Source organism: Camellia sinensis, chromosome 1 (assembly GCF_055761805.1).
Source record: "Camellia sinensis isolate YWXY chromosome 1, ASM5576180v1, whole genome shotgun sequence".
Classification (NCBI taxonomy): Eukaryota; Viridiplantae; Streptophyta; class Magnoliopsida; order Ericales; family Theaceae; genus Camellia; species Camellia sinensis.
The window spans coordinates 39,952,233-39,970,197 of record NC_138961.1 but is presented as its reverse complement, the minus strand read 5'-3'; the positions used below and the strand labels follow the sequence as shown (position 1 = coordinate 39,970,197).

General features: G+C 36.4%; 1 protein-coding gene and 1 long non-coding RNA gene across 2 annotated transcripts in view; both read right to left on the bottom strand.

Annotated features, from left to right (window-relative positions):
- The window catches only part of LOC145793534 (uncharacterized), a 144,856-nt gene that overhangs the window by 18,436 nt on the left and 108,455 nt on the right, over positions 1–17,965 (bottom strand). The gene's annotated exons all lie outside the window — the stretch shown is intronic.
- LOC114308292 (uncharacterized) lies at positions 4,711–8,190 on the bottom strand. Its single transcript, XM_082876376.1, has 2 exons — positions 5,375–8,190; positions 4,711–5,186 (listed from the first exon to the last, which is right to left on the bottom strand). The coding sequence occupies exons 1-2, from the start codon at positions 8,172–8,174 to the stop codon at positions 4,816–4,818; spliced, it is 3,171 nt and encodes a 1,056-aa protein (XP_082732502.1). The 5' UTR covers positions 8,175–8,190; the 3' UTR covers positions 4,711–4,815.

Here is a 17,965-nt window from a genome sequence, read left to right as displayed (position 1 = left end):
ACCCCATAAACTGTCTTCTCCAACGGTCCGACATGACCCCGTAAACTGTCCTGCTACAACGGTCCGACATGACCCCATAAACTGTCTTCTACATCGGTCTGACACGACCACACAGTGTCTGCTACAACGGTCCGACATGACCCCGTAAACTGTCTGCTACAACGGTCCGACACGACCATACAGTGTCTCCTATCCCATTTTTAATTGTCAGCCTATTTTTCTGTTTTGTTACTCTCTCCAAACTCAAGTTGGCTAATACCTATCCTCCTTAAGTTTGAGGGGGGTTGTTAATGTAAAATGTAAATTGTAAAATGTAAACTACCACCCACCTACCACCTCCACTACCACTCACTCCACCTACCACCTCCACTACCACTCACTCCACCTACCACCTCCACTACCACCTACACCTACTATCATCTTCTCCTCTATATATATAGGAATTGTAATATACAGATAAATCAATCAATAATCAATCAATAATAAATCAATATATACACAATTTATTCTCTCTTACTCTATCAATTTATCTTACAGTGATGTTCTCGGGATGAACTTCTCTGATGAGGGGGCGCAACCGGAAGGCTTGTTGGACGAGCCATGTGATGGCCAGGAGAAGCTCCGCGAATGTCATTAGAATCCATGGAAGTAGCGGCTGCGCATCGCCGGAGAAGAGGCGCGTGAGGTGGTAGTTGAATAAGCCTAAGACGGCGACGCTGTGGAATACCGTGTGTATTCTGTTTATGTTGGTAGAAGGTTGTGGAGTTGTATAGCTATGGAGAACCTTTGATGGATCTCTCTCTCTCTCTTCATTCTCTCTCTCTCTCTCTCTCTCTCTGTGTTTTCTCTCTCTAGCTGCTCTGTTTTCTCTCAGTCTCTCACTGTGGTCGCTAATGATGGCGATGAACAAGCCTAGGAAAGAAGATAAAAACAATTAGTAAAACAGAAACCATGACCATTTCTCTCATCCATTGACATGAGAATTGGCAGAAAGAAAGGGTTGAATTGGGTCCATAACCGCGACGAGACTGCGAAAATGTGGTAAAGGGTTTCAATCTTTGGGTTTGTCCGACGGACGGCCAAGGCGAGGCTGCCGCCCGCCGGTGAAGCGGAATTACTAAGTTCTTAACCTTGCTCTGATACCATGTTAGAATAACTGTATAGAGAAAGGGAGAGAATAAATTATGTATATATTGATGTATTGAATGTTGTGTTGAGCTCTCTCCTTTATAGAGGAGAGGGAGAATAATTACAAACCGAAAGTAAAGGCACAAACCAAACAACATTATTAAAGGTACATTATTAAAGATTTGACAGCTAATATATATACTAATATATACTAACAAATGAAGTTATAGAAGAGGAATATTGACACTTATGTAGGGGCCAAGGCGGGATTTGAATAAAAGTGCAAGGGATTGAATGTCACGATTTCATATGTAGGGACCAAAGTAGGATTTGACTAGAAATGAAGGGAATTACTTGTCATAATTTCATGTGTAGGGACTAAATTGACATTAGATATAAAATGTAGAAGTGCAAAGTATAATTTATCCAAACTAGTAATATCTAAAGTTTAAACCAAGTATGACTTTAAGGTGCCGTTTGGTAACACTTACGTTTTCAGTTTTCTGTTTATATTTACAAAAATTTTAAAAACTCAAATAAAAACTTGTTTGGTAAAATTTTTGATTTATAAGTCAGTGGTCTCAGTTTATAAATTTGGCCAAAAAATGAAAACACAAAATATGTGTTTCCATTTTGAGTTTTCAGTTTTTTTTTTTTTACCACCCACCACCAGCCACCATTTTCCACCACCGTCTTCCGCCTCCGCCACCACCACCCACCCCCACCACCACCACCACTACCCACCACCCACCACTCGCCACTATCATCCACCGCCCGCCACCACCACCTACTTGCCACCACCACTCACCACCCACCTGCCACCACCACCACCATCCACCACCAGCCACCCACCACCACCACCCACCTGCCACTCACCCGCCACCACCACCCACCACCCACCACCACCACCACCACCATCACCCACCACCCACCTGCCACCACCACCCGCCACCACCACTGACTCGTTACCACCTATCACCTGCCACCGTCACCCACCCACCACCACCACCACCACCATTCGCCACCTACCCGCCACCACCCACCACCACCCACCACCACCTGCCATCTGCCATCTGTCACCCACCTACCACCACCACCCACCACCCGCCGCTGCCGCCACCACCCGCCACCGTCACCTACCCACCCACCATCACCACCCGCCACCACCCACCATCACATGCCATCCGCCACCCACCTGCCACCACCATCCACCAGCCGCCACCACCACCACCACCACCCACTGTTACCACCCATCACTCGCCGCCGTCACCCACCCACCCACCCACCATCACCACCCGCCACCACCTACCACCACCCGCCATCCGCCACCCACCTGCCACCACCACCCACTTGCTACCACCCGCCACCGTCACCCATCCACTCACCACCACCACCCACCACCTACCCGCCACCACCACCCGCCGCCACCACCACCACAACCACCACCCACTCGCTACCACCCACCACCATCACCCACCCACCCACCCACCACCACTACCACCCACCACCCACCGTCACCACTTTCCACCACCGTCTTCTGCCGCCACTTGCCACCACTCGCCATTTCTCACTTTTTTTATATTTTAAATTTTTTTTAAACATTTTGTCAATTACCAAACGCGTTTGTAGTTTATGTTTTTCTAAAAATAAACAAAAACCAGTTTATAAAATTTTTGTAAATATAAACTAAAAACGTAAACGTTACCAAACACACCCTAAGCTTCTCATTTTAATTTGAATAAATTATATTTTATATTTTGAATTTTGTCACCGAATTGTCCCATTAGAATTTTGCACGTGCAAAACTATAACCACCTCAACGAACACTATAAATATAGTATATATTTTTAATTATATTATGCTTTTTTTTAGTTTTTGCACTGATTTTTTTTTTTCCCGTTTAAAATATTAAGAAAATGTAAGGACAATGATCAAAGTCAAATTTTGCTCAAATTAAAGGGAACCAATCATGTAATTTTACCCTGATCCAAAAACGAAACAAAAAAATAATGTAATTTTACCCATTTTGGTTTGACGAGATCTGATGGTAATGCAATGGTGGCAATATGGTCGTTCGATTGCGGATTGGTTTATTATTGCGGATTGATGGAGAAAAGGAAGAAGGTAATAAAATGGGGAAAAATGGAAAGGAATTGGTTTATTATTGTTTCAGTCTAAACACAGACCAAACAGTGTAAGATTTTGGGGAAATTCTATCTTCTGCCCACAATTATAAGTGAATAAATCAGCAGTTTAAAAAAAAATAAAAATAAAAAAGGTAAATTATATCAGTTCCTTTATTTGAACCAAATTTACTTTGGTCATCGTAATTTTAGTTTGAATAATTTAATCTCTACACTTTGAATTTTATTATAATGTGATCTATCTGTCATGTGTGATTAACATTTGAATAGAAAAAAATCATGTGTAAAATTAGATGAATCAAAATGAAATTTCAAACAAACTAAAAGGACTACCGGGCTTTGGTGCACATAATCTTTTTATTTTCAAATTTTTATAGTAAATGATGGAGGAATCACATTTGTAACAAAATTAAAAATATATAGATCAAATTATTTAAATTAAAATTAAGAAAACTAAAGTGATATGAATGTGATTTAGCCTAAATATATATATATATATATATATATATGTACAATTCCGATTTAAAGCACTAAATCAACAGCTCTAAAATCATCACTAATGAGCTGGCAAGTGCAAGAAAAGAAAAAAAAAAAAAAAAACAAACAAACAAACAAATGCCAAACTATTACATCAACAGTGGAATCCACATGATGTCATGTCATTAGTGGTGTTGAATTAGTGATAATGATGTTTGTGTCTTGCGTTTTTTTTTTGGTCATTAGAACTCATTAATTTAGAGAGATGTATCATTGTTGTTATTTATAGAATCATAAGTGTAATTAACCCAAAACAGCATGTAATCTCCTCCTCCAAGTCTTGTGCAAAATGCACCGGAGCTCGTTAGTTTCCAACATTTTAGTGCGTCTCTTATGTTTTGCACAAATAATCTCTAATGTTTTAAATGTTTCAATTTATTAATTTTGTTTTGCCTATAATTGATAACGGAAGTGAGAACATTTTTATCAAATCACCTATGACACTAAATAAGTTAACGATTAAATTGACACAATTGAAAACATCGGGGAGCAAAATGAAACTAATCACACATTTTTTTTTTTGCTGATATTTAAATGTAATTTGATGAAAATGCTCTTACTTTCGTTATTAATTTTAAATGGAAACGGAGGTAGAAACCATTTACTACAAAATTAATAGATTGGAAATCAAATTGACACATTTAAAATATCAATGACCAAAATGATACAAGACACAAACTAGGAAAAATGTAATTAATCCAACTCAAAAATGAAGTAAAATGTGCGTGATTGATGTTATGTACTAAGAAAAAATATTAAAAACATATATAAATTTTGAATTCGTGGTGTAGATTTAAATTTGGTGTAATATGAATCACGCTCAAAATAAATCATATCTACACATTTCAAATTCTAACACTTTTTGAATGGGAAAATCTACAATGTACAGTTGGCTCATCAATGTGAAAGTAAGGTTGTTATTAAACATGTAATCTCTTCCAGAAAGGAGATTATTAAGACAAAAATATTACATTCCAATTGATTACCCCATAAAAATTCATCTCTTTCAATGTATTTCAGATCCTAAAAGAGTGTCTTTGATGAAATGCAATTTAGATGCAACATCATTAATCTCCATTCTTTCTCTAGGCAAATCTGAAGAACAATTGACTCCAATTTCAAGTATCAAACTCAAGCACTCCAACATCCTTTCACCCCTTATGAAGTTTTCTTCTTCTTCTCCTTCGGTTTGAAAAAGTATTGGGTCTGAAATCTCTGATATACTGCCAGACAAAGCCTCTTTGACAAAGCTATGGAGGCTTAAACCATCTTTAAATATTTCATCAGTGGGTCTCTTCCCTGTAAACATTTCTAACACGAGGATACCAAAGCTGTATATATCACCATATGCTGAGACCTCACTTCCCATACCATATTCTGCAAGCAAAATGCATTTGTAAAGGGCAAGACAAAATATTGGATATAAAAGACAGAAATGCTTCAGAAATAGAAAAAGTCAAAGATCTGTGCATAGAAAAAATAATGTGTTGCCCAAATCACACATGCAATTTTCTTTACACTTTTTGGTAAACAAAACAATTAAGAATAAATGAAAGCATATTCACCTGGGGCAGTATAACCTATTGTTCCCCTTATGCCAATAGATCTTGTTTCACTTGTAGATAAGTCATGGGTGGCATGGGCTGCAAGGAATTTTGCTAATCCAAAATCACCTACATGCCCAGTCATATCTTTGTCCAGAAGAATGTTGCTTGGCTTAAGATCGCAGTGGACTATTGGTGTTTGACCTTGGTTGTGAAGATAATTTAGTGCACAAACAATATCAATGACTATATTTAGTCTTTGAAAAAGATTTAACTTCCTAAACTCTTCATTTGATAAATCTTCATTGGGATTTGGATGTAACCACTCCTCAAGGCTCCCATTGACCATGAACTCATAAATCAGGGCCTTGAAGTCATTACCCTGATAATCTACTGTTGAACATGCTGTTAGCACTTTGACAAGATTTCGATGTCTGATGTTTCTCAAGGCCTCACATTCGGATACAAAACTCTTCGAAGCTCCATGTCGCAAAAGGTTGAGTACCTTCACAGCGACAATTCTTCCATCAATAATTCCTTTGTACACAGACCCGAAACTACCAACACCGATTAAATTGAAAGATGAGAAGCCATCAGTGGCTTTAACAAGAGTTTGGTAAGACACCCTCAAGAGTGAATTTTTTGATGAATCTGAAGGAGTTTCTTTTCTTCTATTTCTGAACTGGCAAAGATAGAGAACACACCCCACGAGAGCTAGTCCTACAACCCCAAAGGGTATAGAGAGTGCTAAAGTTAAGGCACTGTTTGATCTCCTATTTTCATGCTCTTTGAAGTTGCATTTAGGTAGCTTCAATTCAGCTACCCCCCCACAGAGCTTACTATTTCCCACTACTGATATTTTACTTGCATTACTAAATACACCTTGTGTTGGTACTACACCTTCAAAATTATTAAAGGACAGATTCAAATTTTGCAACAAAATAAAGCTCTCCAAGTACACTGGAATTTCACCAGACAAGCTATTATTCGCGAGATCCAACTCACTAAGGCCTCTCAAGAAACTCAAAGAAGAAGGAATGGTTTCGTTGAAAAAGTTGTTCCCCAAACGTAGCGTTTCCAGGCTTGTGCAGCTACCCAGAGTGCTCGGAATTTCACCTGATAATAGGTTCTTAGAGACATCCAAGTAACCAAGGTTTATCAACTTTGCAACTTCCATGGGAAGAGAACCACTCAATTGGTTTTGGGATAGGTCTAGATATACAGATAAGGATGAGATAGAAACAACTTGTTTTGGTATGGTACCATTAAGGTTGTTTTGATAAAGATCCAACTTTTGCAAATTACTACAATTCCCTAGGCTCGGAGGAATGTTTCCCTGAAAATTATTTCGTCCTAAAACAAGTATACTTAACAAACTGAGATTTCCTAGGGAAGATGGAATGTTACCAGACAATGAATTGTTGAAGACATTCAATTCGTGTAGATTTTGAAGCTTTCCAATCTCACTTGGAATAGCACCAGTGAGTTGGTTAAGATCCATATGCAAACTCTGCAAGCCAACAAGATTTACAATCCCAGGTGGAATGCTTCCGAATATCTGATTGTCGTCTAGATACAAAAGTTGAAGATTACTCGAGAGATTACCGATGGATTCTGGCAACTTGAAGTTAAACATGTTAATATTCACGCCCAAAACCTTTAAATTGGTGGCATTGATCAAAGAAGATATAAAGTTCAAGTCATTATCTTCCTCGGATTCAAGCCGATTGTCGGAAATGCTTAGCCACTCGAGGTTTTGCAGCCTCGCTAAATTAGGAACCTTTCCAGTAAGGTTGTTTTCAAACATTTCTAGGTCATGGAGTTTAGATGCATTCGATATTGAAACCGGAATTGATCCTGTAAATTGGTTGTAACCAATGCTGAAGAATTCAAGATTGGGAAGAGTGATACCCAAGTCCCAGGGAAGACTTCCCTGTATTTGGTTAGTATTGACATCAAACACTGTGAGAGAAGAGTGGTTGAAGAGCGAAGGAGGGATGGCACCAGACAACATGTTCGCGCTGAGTACGAGCTCCTGAAGATTCTTCAATTGACCAAAACCATCAGGAATGCTGCCATAAAACTTGTTATCATATAAAGACAGTCCGCGAAGAGATGACAAATTCGCGAAAGGAGAGATACTCCCTGTAAGATCGTTGGCCTCTATAATTACTACCACAAGCTTCGACAAGGATCTGAGCTCCACAGGAACTTCTCCTACCAGCCTATTGTAAGAAAAATCGATTTCAATGAGGTTAGTGCAACGAGATATATTTACTGGAATTCGGCCACCAATTGAATTGTTGTTCAGCTGCAAAATCTGCAGCCTTGGCAAACAGCCAATTTCCGGGGGAATTTCATTGCCAAAGCTATTGTTCTGAAGCAGTAATTCCGTCAGAAAGCTTAAATTCCCAAGGTGTGGTGATATCGATCCCACCAGTTCCCGGGACTGTAAGTCCAAGGCGGTGACCCTCTGATGCCTGCGGCCACACGTAACGCCTTGCCATTGGCAGAAGTGGATAGAGTCATTCCAGGAGCTCAAAACATGCAGTGGATCCTCAACTATTTTGGCTTTGATTGCTAGTAATGAAAGTCGGTCCGTCTCGTTCCCCATTAGCCAGGAGCTGGATGTGGTAGCAGTAAAGCCAGAGTTGAGAATGCTCAAACAACATAAGAGTATTAGATGAATATGCAAATTGTGTACTAGCCATGACATGCTCGAGCTTAAGCTTGGAAGCCCCATTGAGCAAAGAAATGTATGGCTGTGTTTTGGTGAATTACTTTTTTTGCCAAGTATATTGCATGGCCGGCTCATGAGCATGCGGCAAAACGGCCACTTTGACCCGCTAGATTTGGACTAAAAAAAAAAAAATCCATTTAGAAAAAAATTCTTATAATATTTAACCCGGTTTTTTTTTTTTTTGTTAGACCTCAATTAAATAGAAAGCCCCAACACTAAACTCAAAAACAAAACTGTTTTTATTAGTAGAGGACCTCAATTACTTTACTTATCAAAATAAGTTTAATGCTTAATAGAACTTAAGTCCAAAAATAAAATTATTTTATTAGTGGAGAGCCCAAAGTAATTGATTTTACTTTAACAAACTTCTATTCAATCCAATTCACCATTCGAAAATTGAACTTTCTTAGGTTTTGATATTCTCTCCAGATGCCTTCAGATTTTGTATCATTTCAACTTCTACTTCAATTGTTTGTTAAATTTACTTAAATATTAAAATCTTTGGAATTTGAATAGATTTTTGCTTGTTGACTTTTGGATATATAGCATTGTTTATTTAATTATACTTCCTAGAAATTATATATCTGTATATGAAAAAGAAAAAAAAATAGTATAATTAATTCATTCTCAATAAAGGGCTTTTGGTCTAATTTTGCAACTAAAAATTCAAGAATAATAACTCTAGATTGTGATGATGTGGTACAACTAGTTCAATTTTACTTTAATGTTATAACTCTAGATTTTTGTGTAATATTTTCTTTGTGCATGTATAAATGGTTAAAAATAAAACAGTACTAGATTTTATTTTTTAAAATTTTTATAATAATTTTCTTAATTAATTTTATCTTTTTAAGTAATGTATAAAAATATTAAGGCTCTATAGACTTTGAATACTCAGGACCGGTCAAGCACTTTAGTAATAATTATGAATATTTTTAATTTGTATCGTTCATAAAGAACAAAGCAAAGAGACCCAAAAAATGTTATCATATATTTTTTTATTAGAAAATGTGAATTTCAATAATTATTTGAAGGTGAGGTGGTTGGGGAGTCATGGAGGAGAAAAATTATCAACCAACATCTTTAATTTAATAAAGAAGACTTGAGTGACACACAATATGTGTGTCTTCACTTTTTTTTAATATATTATTTATTGTTTTTATTTACTTAAATTGCATACGCATACCGCTATATATTGTGATATTAATATATATATATATATATATATTACTTATTTAAATTGCACACACAATTATTTATATTAATTTGGAAAAGAATAAAAGTTGAAGATAAGGTTGTATTTGTCTTTGTAATTGTATTTCAACTTTGGCTCCATTTGCCAACAGCCCTATGAATGCTAAATCAATTTGCCTCTAATTAAACGGCTGATGTAAGAAATTCTTAATTAGGTAATAATAAAAATATTTAAATTTATTTTCTATTTTGAAATACTTTTAATTTAAAATTTTCTGCCATTCAAGCCGGCCCATATACTACTTAATAACGTTTAGAGTCATTTACCAAACTTTGCCCCTCCGGATTGGGCTTATGCTTTATTTCTAAATCCAGCCAAAAACAAAATAAAAAATTTCAAATCCACCCACATAGCCGGATATTGTTTAATATAAATTTTTTTTTTTTGTATTTTGAAATAAGTTATAATTAATTTAATTATTTGTGTGTTTCTTTAACCTATTCAAACAAAACTAGTAGTTCACATTTTATAAATAATTATTTACATAATTAGTAATACATAATTTATGCTAATAAAAATAAAAACAAACAATATAAAACATGCATATGCATGTTTTATTTAGAAATATATATTGTATAATATAGTTTGTGAGAGGGCTGAGTTGACTGGGTTTGAAATAGTCTTTCCTAACACAGCGCATTCTATAATGGGGGACTTACAGGCCGGTCCTGTTGACCAAATTTATTTACCTGTAAATGCTGCTCATTTTTCACCTTTCAATATCCCCAAAATGCCCTTCTTACACCTCCTTCAACAACCCAATCATCAAATCACTGCCATGACCTACCACCTCCCACATCTAGCTATCGACAAGTACTTCCAACCGCCGGTGATAACCTTCAGCAACCTTCGGTGCTCACTATTGTCACTATCTCCTAAGATTTGATGGTAATAGAAGAAGAAGAAGAAGAAGAAAAATGTGTGTGTGTGTGTGTGTATGTATGTGTGTGTGTGTGTGTGAGAGAGAGAGAGAGAGAGAGGAGAGAGAAAAGGAAAGGTCTTAGTAGAAAATTGTTAGCCTTCGTGTCGTAGATCAACATAACCATGCCTTTACCATCTGCTCTTTGTCCTCTTTCCAGTGATAAATTTATCACTGATAGATTGATCCATCCAACATATTCACATCTACAATGACAAATCAGTGGTAAATTCATCATTGTATAAATATAAAATCAGTAACAATATACAACATATTCAACAAATCAATGATAGATTAATCATACTTCATATTCATCTCTCTCTGGTGACAAAAATGATAAATTTATCACTAACTGTTTGTTAAAAAATTACAAAAAGAAAATCTCATCATCATCGTCACAAATTAACGCAAGATTAAAAGACATATTTAGTAATAAATTTAGTAGTGATAAACACATTCACTAATAAATTTCTCACTAGTTTGTTAAAAAAAAAAAAAAAAAAAAATCTAGTCATTATCGTCACAAATCAACACAAGATTCAAAGAAATATATCAGTGATACATTTATCACTGATACGGTAGATTTGGTTTAAGAGAAATGAAAAGAGAGAGAGGGAGTGAGGAAGAGGGAGGTGATAAATATAATATGAACAAAAATCAGTGATAAATTTATCATTGTATTAATATCAAAATTCCAACAGCAGCAGTCCACAACATATTAAATAAATCAGTGATAAATTTATCAGATTAGTTCAACATGTTTTACAAATGTAGATCTTCACCAACACACTGTAGAAAGAGTCTCAATCTCATCGGTAGCCATGTAAAGTACCAAATTGGCGTTGAAGATGGTAGATCGGCATTGAAAATAAATAGATTTGAAGCCATTGGTGAAGTTCGATGTTGAAGATGGTGGATTGATGATTGAAGAAGAATGACAGTGATGGCAGATGAAGGATGGAGGATGGAGGAAAAATGACAGTAATGGCAAAAAATGAAGGAAGACAATAATATTAAGCGAGCGAGTCAAACGGTTGAGAGATAGTGAAGTATAGATTGGCGACAGTGGAGATGGTTAGTGAACAATGGTGGTGGTAGTGGCCGGCGAAGGTGGTGGTGGTGACTGGTGGAGGTGGCGGTGGTTAGTGATGGATGACAATGGTGGTTGCGGGTGGATGGCCATGGCCATTGCTACAATGGTGGTATTTTCTAGAGAGAGAGAGAGAGAGATATGAGAAATAAGAAGAATTTTAGGAAAATGATCAAGAGATAAGTTCATACAAATTGAAAAAATTAATGAGTAATTGTAACGCCCGCATCCTTTAATCCTTTGGAGAGTGTGTTTAATATCCTTATTTTTATCTTGGAAGTCTTTGGAGTTATTGTCTATTGGTTTTGAAGGAGTATAATCTGATTTAAACTCGTTGGATTTATTCGTTCACGTTTGTTCTTGTCAAAAGTTCCTTAAAAACTTAGAAATTTTGCCTTGGGGTCGACACTAGCCTTCCTAAGGGTCGACCCTTGCATGCTGTCATGTTTCTGGAGGTGTCGCTAGAAAATAGGGTAGACACCAGCCTTCCTAAGGGTCGACCCTTACTTGTTGGTGAAGTTTCTGGGGGTGTTGCTGGAAAATAGGGTAGACACCAGTCTGGGAGAGGGTCGACCTTCTTATGTTATGGAATTTCTGTGTTAGTTGTTGGAAAACAGGGTCAACCCTCTCCTGTCAAAGGGTCGACCCCCTTGCTTGTACTAGATTGCCTTTTTTACATAAAGGGTCGACCCTCCTGCCCAAAGGGTCGACCCCTGCGTGTTTTTTTTAGATTTTTGGGCTGGTTTGGGTCTTACCTTTGGGGGATTTTTAGGCCTATTATATTATTGACCTTAGGGCTACTTTTCTGCCACTATAAATAGGCTCCAAACATGGTTTCATTTCACTTTTCTCCTCTTTCCTCTCTCTCAATCACGAGTTCTCCTCTCTCTCTCTCTAAACTCAAGTTTTGGCACTAAGATCCCTAGATCTACTCACCTAGAGTGATCTTGTCACCATGGTCCTTTGAAAAAAAATGTAGATCTTGTCAAGGGCATCATTTTGGTCCGAAGAGTTCGTGGTTTCATCACCATTGATGTTTGGGTCGTCATCTCTTGGCTTCAAGAGGTAGGGGTTTCTAGTTCTCTTTGAATACCCTCTTTTATGGATAGATTTGTCGTATTTTCTTTATATAAATACAAAAGTTCACATTTTTATGCATATTGTGATGAATCATGAGATTGGGGGTTAGGGTTTGAAGAGAGTTGGGTTTATTTGTTGAGTTATGTAGAATTGTGTTGATTATGTTGAAGTGAGCTAACTATGTTGAATTGTGTTGAATCATGGTGAGTTGTGTTGGGTTGTGTTGAGTTTGGGTTGAGTTGTGTTGGGTGTGTGGAGTTTGAGTTGAGTTGTGTTGGGTGGTGTTGTGTTGGTACCTGAGTGGGGAGTTGAAAAATGATTTTTCGGTGCCCACAACCATCTGTATCATAGCCGGTAAATGTGGGGGATTGTTTTAAAAATTGAAAAATGATTTTTCAGTGCCCACAACCATCCATATAATAGCCAGTAAATGTGGGGGGTGGTTTGAATTCAAGGTGCCCAATTGCCTTGTCTAGGCTTATTGCTAGACGAATGTGGGAAAAGTGTTTTTGGGTGTCCACAGAGTCCTGCCGCATTATAGCCGGCAAAGGTGGAAAAATGATTTTTGGGTGTCCACACAGTCCTGCCGTATTGTAGCCGGCAAAAGTGGAAAAACGGATGGTTTTCGAAAATGTTTTGGGTGCCTACGTCCTGCCGTATAATAGCTGGCCAATGTGGGGGATGGTTTTAAAAACTTGAAAATGGTTTTCAAAAAAAGATATGGTTTTTGAGAAAATGATTTTTGGGAGTTCACTTCTCGCCATATAATAGCCGACAAAAGGTGGAATGCGCTATGAATTGGGTGCCCGCTATCCCACCGTATCATGTCGGCAAAAGGTGGAATGTGTTATGAAGTGTGTTGAGTTCAGTGATGATATATGTAACTTATGATAAACTTGTGAAATTACCATTTGGTGTGTAAATTGGTATGGAATGGGAATGCATATAGAAATTATTTGAAAATAATGGAAAATGAAATAGTAGTTGGATAAGGGATTGGTGATAAAGAACTCACTAGGTTGTTTGTATCTATAAGGAAAAATTAAAAGTTTTATTTTATGATTAATTTAGAAATTGAACTAAAAGGATGTATTATCCTTGGGATATGTTGAATTATGATTGATAACGCACATGTGGATATAATGTAGTTATGATATGTTGAATTATAATTGATAATGCAAGTGTGGATGTGATGTAGTTATTAGATAAGTAGGAATTTAGTATAGGATAACAATTATTGACTGTAAAAGAGATTTGGATTTTTGTATTGAGGGGTTACAGCAAATATGAATAGATGGGTGGGAATAGCACGTATGTGGGATGTTTTTGAAGTATTAAGGGAACTTGGACTTGAGGGTATGGCGTTATAATAAATGTAACTAGAAAAGGGGAGAATGAGAAATAAAAGAGGAATATTTTGGAATGTGTTAATAAATATAAAATGATGTGGTTCCTTAAACACGTTTGTTTCCAAAAAGGATTTTTGGTTTTCTGATAAAAATGATAGTTTTTTATGGTTAAAGGTTTTCCTTAAATATTCAAATAAATTTTGAGAAAAAGGTACTTTACATATGATATTTTGAAATTACAAAACGTCACCTACTATATGGTATCACCCTGCATGCATGATCATTTCTATCTATAGGATGGTTATTGTTTTAGAACTACGAGATTCCTACTGGACAATTGTGCTCACCCATTTGGTTTCATTTTTTTTACAGGAAGAGAATTCTGAGTGATTGGCTGAAGGATTAGGAAGTTTATGTAGATCTTGTGTGCAATCTCTTTGTATTTTGATGTTTGTAATTATTTATTTGTAACTCTGTAGTGGGAGCTTGGCATGTATTATATTTATTGTTGTACTCATCATGAGAGAGAACATGTACTATTATGTTTCTATTACTCAAGGGTAATAGATATTTTTAATTAAAAAAAAATAGACCTAAATTTCAGGCTTTTGGTAATGTTTCCGTGTAATTAAAATTGGGGCGTGACAGTAATAAATATTATAAACAATTAAAGATTTAGAAAGTATTTGGGATGATTTAAATAGGGATTTTTACCAGTTGGTAGCAGGGACAAAATCAGGATAAAAAAATATAACAGGATTTCTTAGTGCATGAGATAGAAACTTAGGACCTAATGGATAATAGATTCAATTATTAAGATCGACTGGTAAAAATCCCTTCTATAATTGAGTTTCAACTTGGCTCTATGGGTCTAAATCATAATCCAACCCTTATAAATCATAAACGGGCTTGGTGAATCATTAGACCTATATCCACATGTACTTGCCGTAATCCCATCATCTCTAATCCAATCAAATAAATAAAATTTTACATTAAAAATAAATAAATAAATAAATAAAATAGCTCACATCCCGTGAAATAAACATACCACCATGGTTGGACATTATTATTATAAGAGCAGTTTCATTAAGCTAGATAAATTTTTATTATATTTTAATTTAAAAACTATTTTTTTATGTTGGCTATACATTTTTTAATACATTCCCCACCAAACACATTGATAAGAGTGAAACTTGTGAATAGAACGAGGTTGTTCTACCTTTGAATTTTTGTAGCTCTTGAACTTGTTTAATGGATTCCTATCATCTCAGAAGAGTTTTGATGAGGCAAAAAAGTTTCAGAAAATCATTTGTATGAAGAAAAAAATAATGATAAAAAATATTGGGAATCTTGCACCTAAGAGCATCTCCAAAGGAGTTGACAAAAGAGCTACCAAAATTATAATTTGGCAAAAGTAACAACAAAAAGGGTCTCGAATGGCCTGTTATTCTTCTTGCCAAATACAGTCGATGCCATTTCTGTTTTCAAATTTGACAGGAAGAATAGCAGGTGACAAACATGCCACATCATCAAAGATCAACAGATTTTTGGCTCCAAATTAGTTGAAAAAACAAAATGCATTCACCAGGAAAACCTCTCAAAATCTTTGATTTTTTTTTTCTTGCAAAATTCACCATTTGTTATCACAGAATGTTCACCATTCGTTTATTTTTACAAAGTTCACCAGAATTGAGGGGAAAAAAATAGAATTCCCAAACACAAATTTATCTGCAATTTCAAAATGATCATTTAAAAACTAGTTACACAAATTTTGCAAATTCACAAATTTTACAAATTTCAGTCAACAACAAATCACAAATTTCAGAATGAATTTAGAACAAATCAAACTCAAATTTCACAAATTTATATAAATTTCTGAAACGAATTTAGAAGAAATACCTGGATTCCAGTATGATTGATGAACTTGTTCTTCATCTCAACCTCCATCGACCTCTAGGGCTTGTTCCATCGAACTTCGCAATCCGTGGTGTTCCATCAAACCCAAATAGTGGTGTTCCAAATAAAGGTATTCCATCGAACTTCGTGATCGGCGATAGGTAATCGGTTCTGGTGGTGGTGATAGAAATCAGGGAGAGAGAGAGAGAGAAATGACTAGTTTTGGCGATCGCCTATGGTGGTGGTGATGATCAAAATGAAGTGGTGATGGTCAAAATGAAGATACAGAGAAAAGGGTTTCTGATGATGAAGATGGAGAGAAAGGGGGTTGCGGGGTTGCCTCTGCTGTGGATGAAGATGGAACACCACAAAGAGAGACATAGAGAGAGAGAGAGAGACAGAGAGATAGAGAGAAGCTCTCAACAGCCTACTGGTTTGGATGTAAGAGAGAAAGAGGATATTGTCTTGGAATGCATAAAGGGGATGCTTCTAGATGGTTGATCTCAATCGTTGGATTGTGGGTAGGTGAACGTTGGCGATGGTGTCTTGGAAATGAAAATGAGACGTTGTGCTCTTTTTTCCTTTTAAAAAAAAAGTTATAGAACAACAGCTACAAATGAACAGTCATAATTTTTTTTTTGGGGGTCTCAACAACTATTATCTACAAACGGTCATATTTTGTATTTCTATAAATAAAAACCCTCAATCTCAGTTTCATTTCACAACAAACATTTCAAATTACATTTTTCTTTTTCTCCTCTCTTTATCTCAATTTCATTTTGTTGGAAAAAATGGTTTTTTTGGTGACTTTAATTTAATATTAAAGTGTGGTGACTTTAATTAAATATTAAAGTGGGTCCCAACCATTTATTGTGTTGGGTCCAAGTGGGCCAAAAACCATTGAGAATTGAATAAGAAATTGCCTCGAAATTGCCTCATGATGTTAGATTTATGAATGTGATTTTAAAGGTATTTAAATCCTTTTTCTTGGCTAAAGGGTGTGAACCCATTGGGCATCCAAACTTTTCATCTTTCTGGAAAGGGGTTATGGATCTTAGTTAATGGGGCTTTAATGACCAGCCATAAAGGCTGGTGGCTCTTCCTCTCTCCCCTATACATGTATAAATTGAGACCCTCCTGTCAAGTCTTAATATAAAAATTTTTGCTTCCATTTTACAAGTCAGTTTGTCAGAAAGTTCCTACTGTGAGAGAGTGCTGCCACTGTTTTTGTTCGCTAAGCTAAACAGAAAGTGCTTCTGCCATAGCTGATTTTTAACTGTCGTATCCTAGGAGACAGATGCCAGGATTTCTCAAGCACTCGACTCGTGAGGCAGCTAAATCTGTTTTAAGGAAACTGCTACCATGCAGACTTCGGTTTGGTTTTTTTACCATTTTATTGTTTTGTGTATTTATGTTGAAATTTAGTTGTAATTATTAGCATATGTTCTTGGAATATAATTTTGATTTCTTCATAAATCTATTTATTTAATTTCACAATTTGGATAACAAGCTTAAAATAGATCTTTTATATATTTTCTATGAAATTGATCGAATAGATTTATATAGACAATTAGGTTAGCTTTGTATAATGTTACTAGGAACTGTTGCGGAATTGCTCACTGTTTCAATGATACAAAATATAAATTTGCATGTTTAGAGATTCAAGTAATTTATATGCATGGCAAATCTTCTGGGATGAGGAAGAAGCCTCCCGTGAACAAGGGCTCTTAGCTGGGGCCAATGGGTGGTGTTGCAAAGAAGCTGGCATACAAGCCACGGGAACCTGGTTATCGGTTCTTTGGGAAGTACTACAACTGTGGTAGCGAGGGGTTTTAGTTTTACTAGGGCTACACGCCACATCTGCTCCGAGAAGGAGCTGTTTACAACTTTCGAACCGGTTACAAACGGTGAAAAGTTGTTTCTGGGAAACTTTACTACCTCATTTGTTGAGGGAAAGGTGGTCCTGAAGTTAACCTCAAGAAAGAGCTAACCTTGAACGAAGTCTTGTATGTTCCAGACATTCGTAAGAATCTTGTCTCTAGGTCTCTTCTCAGTAAACATGTTTTCGTATGGTTTTTGAGTCCGACAAGGTCGTTCTAACGAAACACAAGTGTGAAACTTGTGTTGAAGCGAAGTGGACAAGATCCTGTATGAGTTATGGAAGGCATTAAGCCTTCTTATAAATTCTTACGAATGTGGGGGTGTCTTGCAATAGTGGCGATTCCTACACCCTAACGGGTTAAGGATAGGCCCGAAATCCATTGACTGTATATTCATTGGTTA

Excerpts from the sequence above, each read along its gene's own strand:
- LOC114308292 (XM_082876376.1), bottom strand. The coding sequence starts at position 8,174 with ATGCTCATGAGCCGGCCATGCAATATACTTGGCAAAAAAAGTAATTCA. Across the intron at positions 5,187-5,374 it reads AATAGGTTATACTGCCCCAG|AATATGGTATGGGAAGTGAG; the intron begins GTGAATATGCTT and ends TTTTGCTTGCAG.